This window comes from Bos javanicus, chromosome 3 (genome assembly GCF_032452875.1).
Source record: "Bos javanicus breed banteng chromosome 3, ARS-OSU_banteng_1.0, whole genome shotgun sequence".
In the NCBI taxonomy this organism is placed as follows: domain Eukaryota; kingdom Metazoa; phylum Chordata; class Mammalia; order Artiodactyla; family Bovidae; genus Bos; species Bos javanicus.
Genome location: NC_083870.1, coordinates 92,946,460 through 92,960,520, shown reverse-complemented (window position 1 = coordinate 92,960,520; position 14,061 = coordinate 92,946,460). Strand labels below are relative to the sequence as shown.

Below are 14,061 nucleotides of genomic sequence, written 5' to 3'. Positions count from 1 at the left end.
TCTCCCTTCCTGGCACAAAATGCAGCAGAAACAGTCCAGGGTTGGGGACAGAAGACCTGGACCCAAATCCCGCTCCATTTCTTCTTACTCCCTGTGTGACACTAGACAAATAACCTCTCTGACTCTCCCTTCCCCTGCCGTACTGGCCAGGCTGCTGAGAGGGGTGACGAGAGGACAGGTGTGAACAATGGTTGAAGGTGCTGGGTCAAGGGCTGGCTCACCCCACTGGCCGAGTCCCCCTCGGTCACGTGACGGTGGGGCCGCTGAGTCGGCACCTGGCCTTGAGGGTGTCAGCTAACGGCACACTGGGGCTGGCAAGTCTTTGGCCAATCGTCCTCGTCTATCCCTAAATATAGACTTGAGCCTGACCCCTCAGAACATCTTCACATCTCCAATTGGGACCAGACGGGCACAGCGGTCCTCAAGTGATGAGGGGGGTGTGCACTGGGATGGGAAGGGTTCCTTCTGCCAGGGAAATCCCAAAGCTGACCATCAGAGTCCTGAAGATTGACTCGTCCAGATCCTCATTTTAACTGGGACAAAACCAACCCAGAGAAGGCAAGAGCCTCGTTGCATGCCACACAGCAGCTGGGAGTTAGCCCGAGGGTTCTTCCACCCTCCCAGGCCAGCCGGGCCAGCACCCAGGCCCGGGGAAGGCATGCCTAGCCTCCCGAAGGGCTCTCGGCTCCCTGACCCAGCAGCTGTTTTCCATGTAAATTAAGTTTCTGGCAAAAGAGGGCCAAGGCATGTTCTTGCAGACCGCAATGTCGATCGGATTAGGAGCAGCGGGAGAGGAGAATTAAGGAAGAAAAGCATTTCTAATTCTCTCTGAAACGCAGCAGGGCTGCCAAGGAGCTGTCATAATACAAGGGTCGCTTTACCCAGAAAGATACATCATCCCCGATGGCTTTTAATGGATGCTTATTGTTGGGAAGTTTGCAGATCTGCGGCCCCAGGTCCCAGGGGCTCAGTGCAAGCCAAGCACGGGGCCTGGGAAAACCAGGGCAGGATTCTGGTCCTTGGGCATCAGTCTGCTCGGGACAGAAGCCTCCCTGGTGTGGAGCCCGGGCCGTTCCCTGTCCCTGCCCAGGCTCCTCAACCTGAAAGCAGTGGAGAGAGCTCATGCCCTGGAAGCAGATGGGTCTGGCTCTGTCCCTCCCACACCACACAACCCTGGGCATACTTGTTACCTCTTTGAGCCTCAGTTTCCACATCTCTAAAATGGGGAGGAATCTCCCACTTCCTAAGATTATGGTGAGGACATCTATGGGGTTGCACAGAGTCGGACACGACTGAAGCGACTTAGCAGCAGCAGCAGCAGCAGCAGTAGATGAGATACAGCCTGTGAAGCAGCAGATTCATCCCTCCCTCCTCAGGGTGAATGTGGTTGTGCTGTGTTCACCGCAAGCTGACAGCACATGCTGTGACCACGCTCCTGCTCTGCTCTACAGCTTCCAGGGGGCTCCCGAGCCAAGCTGTCCCCTCTCCATTTTCTTTGCCACTGAGGTCTGCTTGCTCCTAGCAGCCCATCTCTGCATACCCCTATCCCATGGATTATACAGCAGTCGACTTCTCCAGCCTCTAGGCCTTTTTCTGCCCTATTTACACTGTATCCACAGTTCTGAGAACACTGCTTGGAGACAGGAGCTGCTCCTGAATCCTGCTAAACAGATTAATGGCTCTTCCCGCTCTGTCCTCCTCTGTCACGCTGATGGCCCAAGACTGGCCTCTGGTGTTTCTCTCCGCCCGACACACACCCCCCGGCACTCCAGCACCTGTGGCCCCACTGGTCCTCGGGAGATGTGGCTTCAACCCGGCCAGGTAAGGTCCTGCCCAGAGTCACAGTCCTGTCCCTCCAACCGCATTGGGTCCCTCAGACGCTCACACACCTCCTGTCCAGAACAGAACCCGCTGCTTTCTCCTGCAAGCCTGCTTCTTTCTCAGATTCTCTATCCTGGTGAAGGGGACCACTGTCCATGCATCCTGCTCCCCCAACCTCTGACACTGATGCTCCTCCTGCCAGGCACCCCCAACCCAGCCAAGCAGTCACCAAGCCCAGTCCCTCTTCCTCCCCTCCCCCCCGCCCCAGGTCAGCCCCCACCGCCACCCTCCATGTCTCTCCTGCCCCCAGCAGTGGCCTCCTTGTCTCAAATTTCCCTCTAACCACCTCGACCCATTCTCTACACAGCCCCCAGCGCCACCTTTCAGGGTGACGTGTCCCATCTCTGCCTGCAACCCCTCGATGGAACCCCCATCCTCAGGACAGCCCTGCCGCCTCCGCAGGGCCATCCTGTCACCCCACCCCCACAGCCTCCCCTCCGTGCCTTGCTGCTCAGCCCGGAGTCAGGCAGGGACTGCGTGAGGCTGGCCCTCAGACAGTTTCAAGCTTCTGTCACTCTCTGGGGCCCCATCTCCACAGGCCCAGTGCTTACTCCTTCTTTAAGACTTAATGACAACACCTCCTGACTTCTGTTCAGAACTTTTACTTTGGGTCAAGTACTGGTCAAAAAACCCTTGACATAGATTTCCTTGTTTAATCCTCATGACAACCCTTAAAAGCAAGTCCTCTATGCCCCATCTGACAGCTGAGGACATGAAGGACAAAGGCACTAAGACACGTACCCAAGGCCACGGTGCCAGTAGCCACGAGCCTGCACACCACTGCCCCAGCCCCAGCCCCATGTCGCTTCTTCCATGACCCTCCAGCTCCCCCCATAGGCCCCAGCCCCATGTCGCTTCCTCCATGACCCTCCAACCCCCCTCATAGGCCCCAGCCCCATGTCGCTTCCTCCATGACCCTCCAACCCCCCCCATAGGCCCCAGCCCCATGTCGCTTCTTCCATGACCCTCCAGCTCCCCATCGATAGGCCCCAGCCCCATGTCGCTTCTTCCATGACCCTCCAGCTCCCCACCGATAGGCCCCAGCCCCATGTCGCTTCTTCCATGACCCTCCAGCTCCCCCCCGATAGGCCCCAGCCCCGTGTCGCTTCCTCCATGACCCTCCAGCTCCCCTCCCATAGGCCCCAGCCCCATGTCGCTTCTTCCATGACCCTCCAGCTCCCCACCGATAGGCCCCAGCCCCATGTCGCTTCTTCCATGACCCTCCAGCTCCCCACCGATAGGCCCCAGCTCCATGTCGCTTCTTCCATGACCCTCCAGCTCCCCCCCGATAGGCCCCAGTCCCATGTCGCTTCTTCCATGACCCTCCAGCTCCCCCCCATAGGCCCCAGCCCCATGTCGCTTCTTCCATGACCCTCCAGCTCCCCCTCGATAGGCCCCAGCTCCATGTCGCTTCTTCCATGACCCTCCAGCTCCCCCTTGATAGGCCCCAGCTCCATGTCGCTTCTTCCATGACCCTCCAGCTCCCCCTCGATGGGCCCCAGCCCCATGTTGCTTCTTCCATGACCCTCCAGCTCCCCCCATAGGCCCCAGCCCCATGTCGCTTCCTCCATGACCCTCGAACCCCCCTCATAGGCCCCAGCCCCACGTCACTTCTTCCATGACCCTCCAGCTCCCCCCTATAGGCCCCAGCCCTTTTCCGGCTCTCTGACTGCTTTCTGCACACATCTATTGCGGTCTGTGTCATATTGTGTCGACTTATCTCTTCATGTGTATCTGTCTCTCACTGCCAGGTCCCCACTGAAGGTAAGGACCATGGTTTTTATTTTTGCATCCTGAATGCTGGGAACATCAAATGTTTATAAACGAGGCCTGGGCAAATGGATAAGAGAGGAGCTGGTAGGGGGATAAATGTCTTCTGGCAGAAAGTGAGGAAGTACAGACCTCCCTCAACTTATAATGAGGTTATGGCCTCATAATCCGATCAAGGTCTGAAAATATCAAAAATCAAAATTGCATTTAATACACCTAACCTACTGAATTCAACATTCAAAAAATGAAGATCGTAGCATCCGGTCCCATCACTTCATGTCAAATAGATGGGGAAACAATGGAAACAGTGACTAACTTTATTTTCTTGGGCTCCAAAATCACTGAAGATGGTAACTGCAGTCATGAAATTGAAAGATGCTTGTTCCTTGGAAGAAAAGCTATAACTAACCTAGACAGCATATTAAAAAGCAGAGACGTTACTTTGCCGACAAAGGTCCATCTAGTCAAAGCTATGGTTTTTCCAGTGGTCATGTATGGATGTGAGAGTTGGACCATAAAGAAAGTTGAGTGCCAAAGAATTGGTGCTTTTGAACTGTGGTGTTGGAGAAGACTCTTGAGAGTGCCTTGGACTGCAAGGAGATCCAACCAGTCAATGCTAAAGGAAATCAGTCCTGAATATTCATCGGAAGGGCTGATCCTGAAGCTGAAGCTCCAACACTTTGGCCACCTGATGCAAAGAACTGACTCACTGGAAAAGAACCTGATTCTGAGAAAAACTGAAGGCAGGAGGAGAAGGGGCTGACAGAGGGTGAGATGCTTGGATGGCATCACTGACTCGATGGACCTGAGTTTGAGCAAGCTCCGGAAGTTGGTGATGGACAGGGAGGCCTGGCGTGCTGCAGTCCATGGGGTCGCAAAGAGTTGGACACGACTGAGTGACTGAACTGAACTGAACCTACCTAATACCATAGTTTAGCTTCCCCTACCTTAAATGTGCTCAGAACACTTACACAAGACTACAGCCGGCAAAATCACCTCAGGCAAAGACTGTCCTAAACAACGTGCCGAATAGCTCATGTAACGTACTCCCAGAATAGCTCACTTCCAAATAGCTCACTTCCAGAATACTGTACTGGAAGTGAAAAGCAGAATGGTGGTCTGGGAACAGAATGGCTGTGAGTGTATCAGTTGTTCCCCTTTGTGATCGAGCAGCTGCCTCTGCCCAGCATCACAAGAGAAGATCCTGCCCATCACAGACACGGGAGAAGATCAGACTTCAAAGTGTGGTTTCTACTGAACTTGTGAAAATACCATCGTACCATCGTAAAGTTGACAAATTGTGAGATGGACCATCAGAAGTCAAACCACTGTTAAGTCACGGAGAAGATAAAACTTCAAAGTGTGGTTTCTACTGAACTTGTGAAAACAAACCACTGTAAGTCATGGACCATCTTGACACTTGGGCTGGTGGGAGGCAGACAGACGGTGAGGGACAGTAGCATCCATGGGTGTGGAAGGCTGGATACATGCAAGGAGTGTGACCTTTACCTGTCTTGATGCTGGACAGGAGGCTGGGTCGGGTAGGGGGGTTGTCTGCAGAGATGGGCCTGGAACGGAGCCCTCTTACCTTCTTACGCACCTGCTGCTCTTTGGCTGAATGGGCCTTCACGTGCTTGCGGAGGGAGCTGGGGTCTGTGTAGCGCTTGGAGCAGCCAGGGATCTGGCAGGCGTACGGCTTCTGTAACATCAGAGGGCAGAGGTGGGGTGAGTGGGGGGCCATCCACCGGGCCGTACGTCCTGCTGTGTGGCTCGCATCCTATCCCTCCCGCCAGGAGGAGTCTGCCTCAGGCCTGCCCACGGGTAGGGGGAAGGTGCCTGGCCTGGCAGTGAAGGAGGCCTTTGTGTCTCCACTCTACCCTCATCCTGGGACCTCTGGTAAGTTGCCTCCCCTCTCGGACTCTCACTTTCTCCTCTGCAAGATGATGGGGCCCCCCAAGTTCTAAGACTTCTTCCAGCTCTGACACTGGCTCTGAGAAAAGAACACCCTTTGTGGCTCACAGCTGCAGAGAAGCAGCAAGTGAACAAGGATTAAAGTGAGGGGCAGAGGGGCAGGAGGAAAAGGAAGAACAGGCGTGGGGCACAGCTCAAGGCAATGGGACACAAACGTGGAACCAAGCTGGAGAGCGGCAGGCTCAGGCTCGGAGACCCTGACCAACCCTTGCAACAGGTCCGGGGTCCCCAGACTGGTCCCCAGGCTATGAGGATTGTAGGTCCTCAAACCAATAATCACAGGAGACCAGAGGGTACTGGGTCTCAGGTGTAGCCCCGGGTAGGCTGGGCATCGGTGCCCTTCACATCCCTTTCCCCTGGAGCCCCATTCATCTTCTAGAACAAGTCAGTGCCCACCACCTCCCCTGGTTCCTATCCAGACCACTTGTGCTCTCTACGCCTCCAGTCTACCCTCTCATTCACAGCCAGAGGACCTCTCTCACAGGCCTGGCCACGCTCTCACCTTCTAACCCCCCATGGCTCCCTGGTGCCCTCGGATACAGCCCATCTCTGGGTGCTGAAGGCCCTTTGTGACTTTAGCCCTGGTTGAGCCCTCACCCCTCCTCCCACCCCAGCACACCCAGCTCTTGTCACCTCCTCTCCAACCTCTCCTGAGTCTGGTTCCCACTGCCACTTCTCAAGTTTCTGCCGGTAGCACTGTCCACCTGCGCTGCGGGGTCTGTCCAGGGGTGAGTTTTCTTCCGGGAAGGGTCCCTTCTGATTCATCCCAGGTCAGGGCTCTGTGGCTCTAACTGAATTCTGAGCTCCCCGTAGAAGCAAACTTCCACGAGACCTTGCTCAGGGACTCCAGCTGCCACTGGGGCTTGAAGTCCCTAAGGCTCCCTTTCTGAACACATCCAGCAGCTCTGACTTCTCAGGGCCCTCTGGCCTCCAACCACTGCAGGGGACACAGTGGTGGGGGACGTTTAGAGATGACGCCTATGTCCCCACCAGCCATGCCGACTGGAACTGCCCCTAAACCTCAAGGTGAGCCAGCCCTGCTGGACAGCATGGGGTTGGGGGCGGGGAGCAGAAACAGACGGCCATACCTTGGTGCTGCCACGGAGAGTTGCCACGTTAAAGAAACAGAGGAGAGCAAAAAGAAAGAGACAGAACAGTGAGAGGCTGGCCTCGCTGAAAGGCAGGTACGGTAGGGTGGAAGGCAGGCCTCAGACCTGCCCCCCACACAACCACTCAGAGACACAGATACAGACACAGACCCACACACCACAGGGCCCTTCTTTCTTGGGCCCGATTCCCACCCCAACACACACACACACACACACACACACACACACACACACACACACACGCTCTTTCTCTCATGGGCCCTGCCCTGCTCTGCCCCAGGCTCTGTCCCCAGGGGACGCTGATACAAATCCACGGGCTTTTGTCAAAAAGCAAACAAACAGAGCTCCGTGTGTGCAGGCGCCCTCGCCTGGAAAGAGGGCACAAGGCCCATCTCTGTGTTTGTTTTTCCAGGGCCTGACGTGTGTAGAACATTCCTCCAGCCCAGCTCCCCCAGGAGCCCTCAGGAAACCCTGTGGCTGGCTGTCCCAAGCAGCAGCCAAGCCCCAGGCCTGCAGTCACCGCACCAGCTCCAAGGCCTCGTTCACAGCAGGACACTCAGGGCCGTGCTGTGAGCATCCAGCACCTCACAGCGCCCTCCAGACCTGAGCACAAGACAGCCCCTCACATACTAAGCCCGCCCTCGCCCCGCCCAGTGTGCAGGCACTGCACTCCGCGCTGGCCAGCTGCGATCTCCTTTCAGCCTCACACTCACCCCATGAAAAGCATCCCCACTTTACAGATGAGGAAACTGAGGCTGATGCTTTGCCCAAGATCCTGCAGAAGTGCGGTGCCCATGCCCCTCTGCTAAGGTGCCCCCTCTTCTGCAGCCCTGAACAGTCCAGGGAAGTGGGCAAAGGAGAGACTATTGCCCCCATCTTCCCTGTAAGGAAACCGAGGCCAGGGCAGGACAGTCTGTGGCAGTTAGGACTCGAACTGCACATGGAGTATCTGGGATGTGGTAGGATTTGGTCAGCATTCAGTCAGCAAGTCACAGGTAGGCCAGCGACTCACGTTTGCTGTACAGACCCTGTGTCTGGCCGCCACAGCTGTCACCTCAGTTGATCCCCCCATCTCTCTCCTGTAAGGTAGGAGTGTTTGAAGCCCAGAGAGGTTGGGTGGCAGTTCTCAGACCTCTGGGACCAGATGGAGGGCTGGGATTAGAACCCAGGCTGGCTCTCTCCAGTCTGTTCCACTGCTTCCCTGACCATGGAGAGAATCCCACATTCTCTGGTGCCAGAGCGGAGCTGGGGACATGAGCAGGTCCCCTCTGGAAATAAGGCCCAGCCTGCATGGGGCTGACCCCATGGGCCCTCGGGTGCTGGGAAAGCAACCTCACCATGGGGGGCCACTGCAGTGTCTCCATGGGCCTGGCGCGGGGGCTGGGCTTGACCAGGACCTTCTGGGGAGATGCAGGACTGAGATAACCCTGCGGGCTCATTCTGGGCCTGCCCTGACCCTGCCCTCGGAGCTCTGTTCACACACCAAGCAGGGGCCAGAGGCCTGTTGCTTTGGGGCTGGGGCCAGGAAATGCAGTAAGGAGAGGGGAGGAAGGGGGTAAGTCAGGGTAGGTGACCCCGAGATGCCTGGAGGGAGGCCTGGGGGAGGCAGTGCAGAGGGGCCTGGTGTTGCTGGGGCTGCCATGTGTACCTCTCGGGGCTGGTATAGGTGCCAAGGGCCCCAGGGGCTGGGCATGAGAAGATGATGGAGGCAGAGGGGTTTGTTAGCACCTCTTCACTCTATGTGCCCACCCTCAAGACAGTAAGCCTGAGGTGGGGGTGGTGGGGACAGTGGTCAGGCTCAGGCTAGGGGCAGGGCTCTTCCTTCCTACCTCATCCCCTCCGCTCTTCTCCCCTTCTTCAGCAAGGGGCACTGAACTAGCAGTCAGGCAGACAGGGTTGCATCCCAGCTCCCTGACTTTCCAGCCATATGACAGTCAATGATTTCATCTCTGAGCCTCAGTTTCTTCGTTTGCAAAAGGGGACAGGCCCCTACCTTGTGGTTTGTCACTTAAACTGGGGGAGGGTATGTGTGGTCTCAGAGGACGGGAAGATGTGTAGACCATTCTGCCCAGGGCCTGGCCGGGCCCCAGAACATGACTACCCTGCTATTTTCTGCTATCCACCTCCCCCATCTTTTGGGGATCTTGGTTTTCCCAGCTATAAACCCCCCAGAGGGCCTCCAGCTCTGACTTCTGTTGTCACGTGGCCTCCGACTTACCCTGGAGTGGTCAATCGCCCATCTGGGCCTCTGTTTCCTCATCTGTATGTCCGGGTTACTTGATGCTGGGCTGCACGACCACTCAGGTCTCCCAGGCCCCCACTGGCAGAGTTCCCCAAACATTTGCACAAAAAGCAGAGATACAGGCCAGTGGTCCAGATGTGGAGTCTGGCTATGGACCCATCCTCTGCTGCACTGAGGGGCTGGGGGTCTCCCAGGCTGGTGCATCCCCTCACATAGGTGCTGTGAGACTGCGGGGAGGCCCCAGTCAACTCTACCACCTTCTGGCTGAGTAGGGAACTGCCCGGAGCCCCACTTTCCTCATCTGCCAAATGGGCTCTTGACCCACTGACCTGCAGAGATGGTGGGAGATGATGTTGTAGAAGTGCTCTGTTAACTGCTGAGGTCTGTATGCACAGCACAGAATGCTTGGACCAGTGCTGTGATGGAGCCACAGGTTCTCTATCACACTGGCACAAACAGGAAAGGAGGTGGACACACGGGCATCTGGGGCCCAGGTCACTGATCCAGGGGCCTGGAGTCTTGGGCCCTGCTTACCTCAACGGCTTACCCACTGTGCCCGGGAGATACGCAAGGCCCTGGAGAGCCTCTGGCCTGTCTCCATGCCAGGGGTCAGGGTGGGGGTGGGCAAGGAAGAGCAGGGAGGATTGGCTCTGGGAGTGACTGACAGGCCCGGGGAGAAGAGGCAGGATGCGAGCTGCACCCCCACCCCCTTGCCCCGTGCCCCCGCTCAGTGGGGCCCACACTACTGCTTGGGCTGGTGGTTCTCAACCAGGTGAGAGTTTAATTCCTCCTCCCCAGGATTTTTGCCAACACTGAATGACATTTTTGGTTGTCACAACTGGGAAGTAGGAAATCGCTCCTATCTAATGGATCGAGGCTTCCCTGGTGGCTCAGTGGTAAAGAATCCACCTGCAATGCAAGAGACATGGAAGAAGCCACAGGTTCGATCCCTGGGTGGAGAAGAGCCCCTGGACAAGGAAATGGCAACCCACTCGGGTATTCTTGCCTGAGAAATCCCATGGACAGAGGAGTCTGGCAGGCTGCAGTTCATAGAGTTGCAAAAGAGTTCATAGGGACGCAACTTAGCAACTAAAACAATAGAGGCCAGGAATGTGGCTAAACACCCTATAATAATGGTGCTTTCCTCTCCCTGCAAAGAACTGTCCTGCCCAAAATGTCAACAAGGCTGAAGGCAGGGTTTCTGCCTGGAGGTGGCTGCTGCCCTGCCTTAGACAAACATGGCCGGGGTGCTTGTCCTCCACCCTCCACCCTCGGCCTCTACCCCCGGGGCCTACCGTGTCGAGGTGGGTGCGCTGGTGCTTGGCGCGGTCACTGGAGTTGCTGAAGGCCTTCTGACAGCCTGGGTGCTGGCACAGGTACGGCTTCTCGCCCGTGTGGCTCCGCAGGTGGATCTTGAGGTTCTCCAGGCGCGAGAAGGCCTTGCTGCAGCCCTCGAACTGCAGGAGAGGCTGGTGAGGGGCACTCTGCAGGCCCCGGAGGGCCCACCGCCCAGCCCGAAAATGGGCCCCAGCATCTGCTCCCCTGCCAACCCCCTTGGCCCTGCCCGAGGCCTCCTGGTGCCCCAGTTCAGCTCCCCATGAAGTGTTCAGGACCTAGACTCTTATCTGGGAAGGTCTGGTGGATCCAGAAAAAAATCCATCCCTGATTTAGAAATGGCCACTAGGACTTGAGAAAAACTGGTCTTTCTGTCTCTGGACGGGTCTGCCCTTCAATGGCGTCTAAAAGTGACATGCCACTCTAATGGTGGCGCAGCCCTGAACGGACAGGGGGCAGGCACATGTCCAGTGCAGACAGCCCTAGATTTGGAACCCAAGGCCTGGATTTTAGTCAGTTCCTCTCTCAGTGAGGCTCTGAGCAGTGCCCTTGATATGCCTGTGCCTTATTTCCTTGCCTACAAACTTAAAGCTGTGTAGACACCACCCAGGGCTGATACGAAGGCCCCAAGGGGTGGGACACTTGACTGTCAAAGGGCTTTGCCCTCCTGGAACACGGCATCATGCTGATTGCTGTCAGAACAATGACCACACTTGTAAACTCAGAGTCTTTGACTTATCATTTGGCTGTTTATCTGTTCAATGCCCCCAAGTATGCACCAGGCCCCACGCCAGGCAGTGAGCATGCAGTGGGTACAGCACAGACATGTGATGTCCCTGGTGGGGGTGAGGGTGGACAGAGAGGAACACAGTGTCGATTCCGGCAGCTTCTGTCCAGCTCCCATCTCTTCCCCCAGAGTCCTCTAACTTCAAACTTCTTCCTTCCTACCCTCTACACAGCTACCCCAGGAGGCTCTGATGTATGAAAGAGACCCTGCTGCTCTTGCCTAAATGCGGGCCTGGCATTCAAACACCCAGCCCTCCACACTTCCGGCCCCTCTCGACTCCCCACCCAAGGCTCACAGCAGCAGGGGTCTGCCAGGTAATGCCAAGTCTTTGTTTCTGTAAGACACTCAGCAAGGAATGTCCTATCTCTCTCATCACAGTCTGTCCAACCCCTGTCAGCCTGCAAGATCCTTCGCCCACAGACCTGAGGCGCATTCCCTGGTCCCCGTGTGACTGGCTGCCCTTTCCTGCTTCTCCTCACTGTCCACCTTCCATTCCCAAGGCGCTTGCCACGGGCAGGAGGAGGAGGTACCCTGGCCTGCCTCTGCTCCCTCTGTCCAGGAGTGATGCTAGAGGTTTAACCACACGACAGTCAGAAAGTGAGCGGCCCCAACATCCCCACCTCAGAGACGGAGGCTTCCTAGGGTGGTCCCCGCGTTGGGACAGGACACAGGCCACGTCTGGTGCCAAAGCCCAGGTGGCTCCTCTGTGCTCGCTGTCTTCCCAGGGGCAGGGGGCAGGGGGAGGCGATTCTTAAGAAGAAATCAGAGGAGGCCGGGCTCCCTCTCTTGAGCCACTGGTTCCATCGTCTAGGCCAGGACAGACGACGTCTAGGCCAGGACAGACGACGTGAGACAAGGACTCAGAGACAATGGCCGGTCTGGGGCGGGCACTCCCGGCTCCTGTCCCTTAAAGGCCCGGCCGCAACTGCGGGCCGCGCTCTGCTTGGGGCTGGCCCAAGGCAAGGCGTCCGCAGCTGGGTTTTCGAAGCTGTTCCACTTCCTATTTCCAGATGTTATGCCTTTTCCATGCATCAAAACCAGAAGGAAATCCTGTTTGGGGAGTAAATAGGCCACAAGCCACGCCCCCACCCCCTGCAAGGCCTGGGCCAGGTTCACGCATAGTGAGGCCGAGCAGCTGAAGGGCAGGCTGCTTCTCGGCAGAGCCGGTCCCTTTGTTCCTCTCCGGCCCTTGCCGGGAGGGTGGACGTCTGAGGTTTACTGGGGGCAGTAAACTCCTCACATGCTGTGTGCTGTTCCTGACTTTGGGAGGGTCCGCCCGACTCTGGAGACCCGTACATCATCTCCCCACTGGGGCCTGTATGCCCGTCTGGCCAGTTGTCCGTCTCAGCACAGCTACCCCCACCCCCACGTCTTTGTTGGGGCTGTCCGCCTCCTGCAACACCTGCCCTTCCAACTCCCTGACAATTTAATTCAGACATTTTTCAGAATCTTCAGCTTGGGGTTCTAGGTCAGACACCTCTCCCATCTTCATACACCCCATGTGTTAGGCTGTAGCCGCATGGGAGTGATCAGACCCCAAATGGGTCGGGAACTTGAATGCCCCCAGGCCTGCTGGAGCTGTTCCCTGGGAATGGAACGCCTTTCCTTCCTTCACTCACTCAGACATCTACTCGTGGTGCCCCAGCTCTGCCTCCGTGGAGAAGCTGTCCTCAACCTCCCGCTCCTGCTCGGTCACACCCTGAGCTGTGCTAAGGTTTCCACTAGGCATCCTTTATCCTCTCTCCAGGCCTCCAGGCTGAGGGTTTGGCAGTTCCTCGTGGGCAGGGCTGGCATTTCACTCGTGGGGCAAAGGGTGGGTTAGAAACATGATCTAGTGGTGTTAAGAATAGGGTTCTGGGGCCTACGGGTGCATGTACCTCCCTCGTGCTCATCCAGGTATCCCACATCTGTGTATGTGCGCTGTGCCCATGTTGGCCTGGCTCGTTCTGCCCGCCCCCATCCCACTGGAACTCCTCAGAACTGAGTCCCAGACTGGGGTATATAACAAGCATCTGGCCGAGGCACCACGATGGGGGTCCCATCCCTCAAGGTAGGATCAGAGGTAGCAGCAGGTGCAGCAGCAGCGGCCTGGGCAGGACAGGTCTGGGACAAGGATGCAGGTACCCCTGGCAGAGCAACGCCCCCATCAGGGCCAGCATCCCAGGTATGAGGGTATATGGGCTCTGCTCGCAGTTGCCTGCTGAGGTCCCTGCAGCCTGACCCTTTAACAACCCCAGAGATGGGCTAACAGAGGCAGAGAGAAGAGGAGGGGAATGCACGTGGGTTCAGCACCTGGGCGTTCACTCTGCTAGGCCTGGCACTGTCCCCAGCGTGATCTCAGATCCTTTCCACAGCCCTTGGGGTAAGTATTCCTCTCCCACTGTCAGGAGCTGAGGCTCTGGGGAAACCAGCAGAGCAGTTCCAGACATGAACCCTGATGTGGGACAACCAGGGCTTCTTTCTTGACTGCTCCAAGAGTGCCTTCAGTTCTCTGAGTCTCAGTTTCCTCATTGATAAAACTGGGTGAGTTCTACCAGCCTCGGAGGCTGTGAGGACCGCATAGTACCGGGTTCTTGCTCAATATCGTCATGGTGGCCATCATTTGGGATCACAGAGCAGGTAAGTAGTGGAGCGGCATTCTGCCCAGGGTGGCAGTTCCTGGGCTTGCTGCCCCTCTGCCCAGTTGGAAGGGAGTGTGTGTGTGTGTGTGATGTCCCACTGGGCATGGTGGGCTCCCAAGTCTCCCCAGTGTCCTATTTCCAATTCTTATGCCTTAACCCCTCACTTTCCTCCCACAGCCTGATTTCCAGATTTAACTTTCTCAACACACCCTGTGGTCTCCAGCCCTTGGCTTGGGCATTTAAGGGGCATCAGCCTGGGCCTGGGGCCTGGAGCAGGTTGGGGACCAGGGAACTGTCTGGAGGAGCAGGTGCCCCAGCATCTCCTGTGATAAGGAGTAATCCTAG

The 14,061-nt window shown here is 56.9% G+C and overlaps 1 protein-coding gene across 3 annotated transcripts in view; it reads right to left on the bottom strand.

The window, feature by feature from the left end:
- Positions 1–14,061, bottom strand: part of GLIS1 (GLIS family zinc finger 1) — a 260,654-nt gene that overhangs the window by 13,724 nt on the left and 232,869 nt on the right. Inside the window, exons 5-6 of one of the 3 annotated variants that reach the window (XM_061411896.1) lie at positions 10,269–10,430; positions 5,240–5,350 (exon numbers count right to left, since the gene is read on the bottom strand). In XM_061411896.1, the coding sequence (XP_061267880.1) occupies positions 5,240–5,350; positions 10,269–10,430 (273 nt within the window). The remainder of the gene's footprint in view (positions 1–5,239; positions 5,351–10,268; positions 10,431–14,061) is intronic. The other 2 variants (XM_061411897.1, XM_061411898.1) reach the window with 2 other exon arrangements.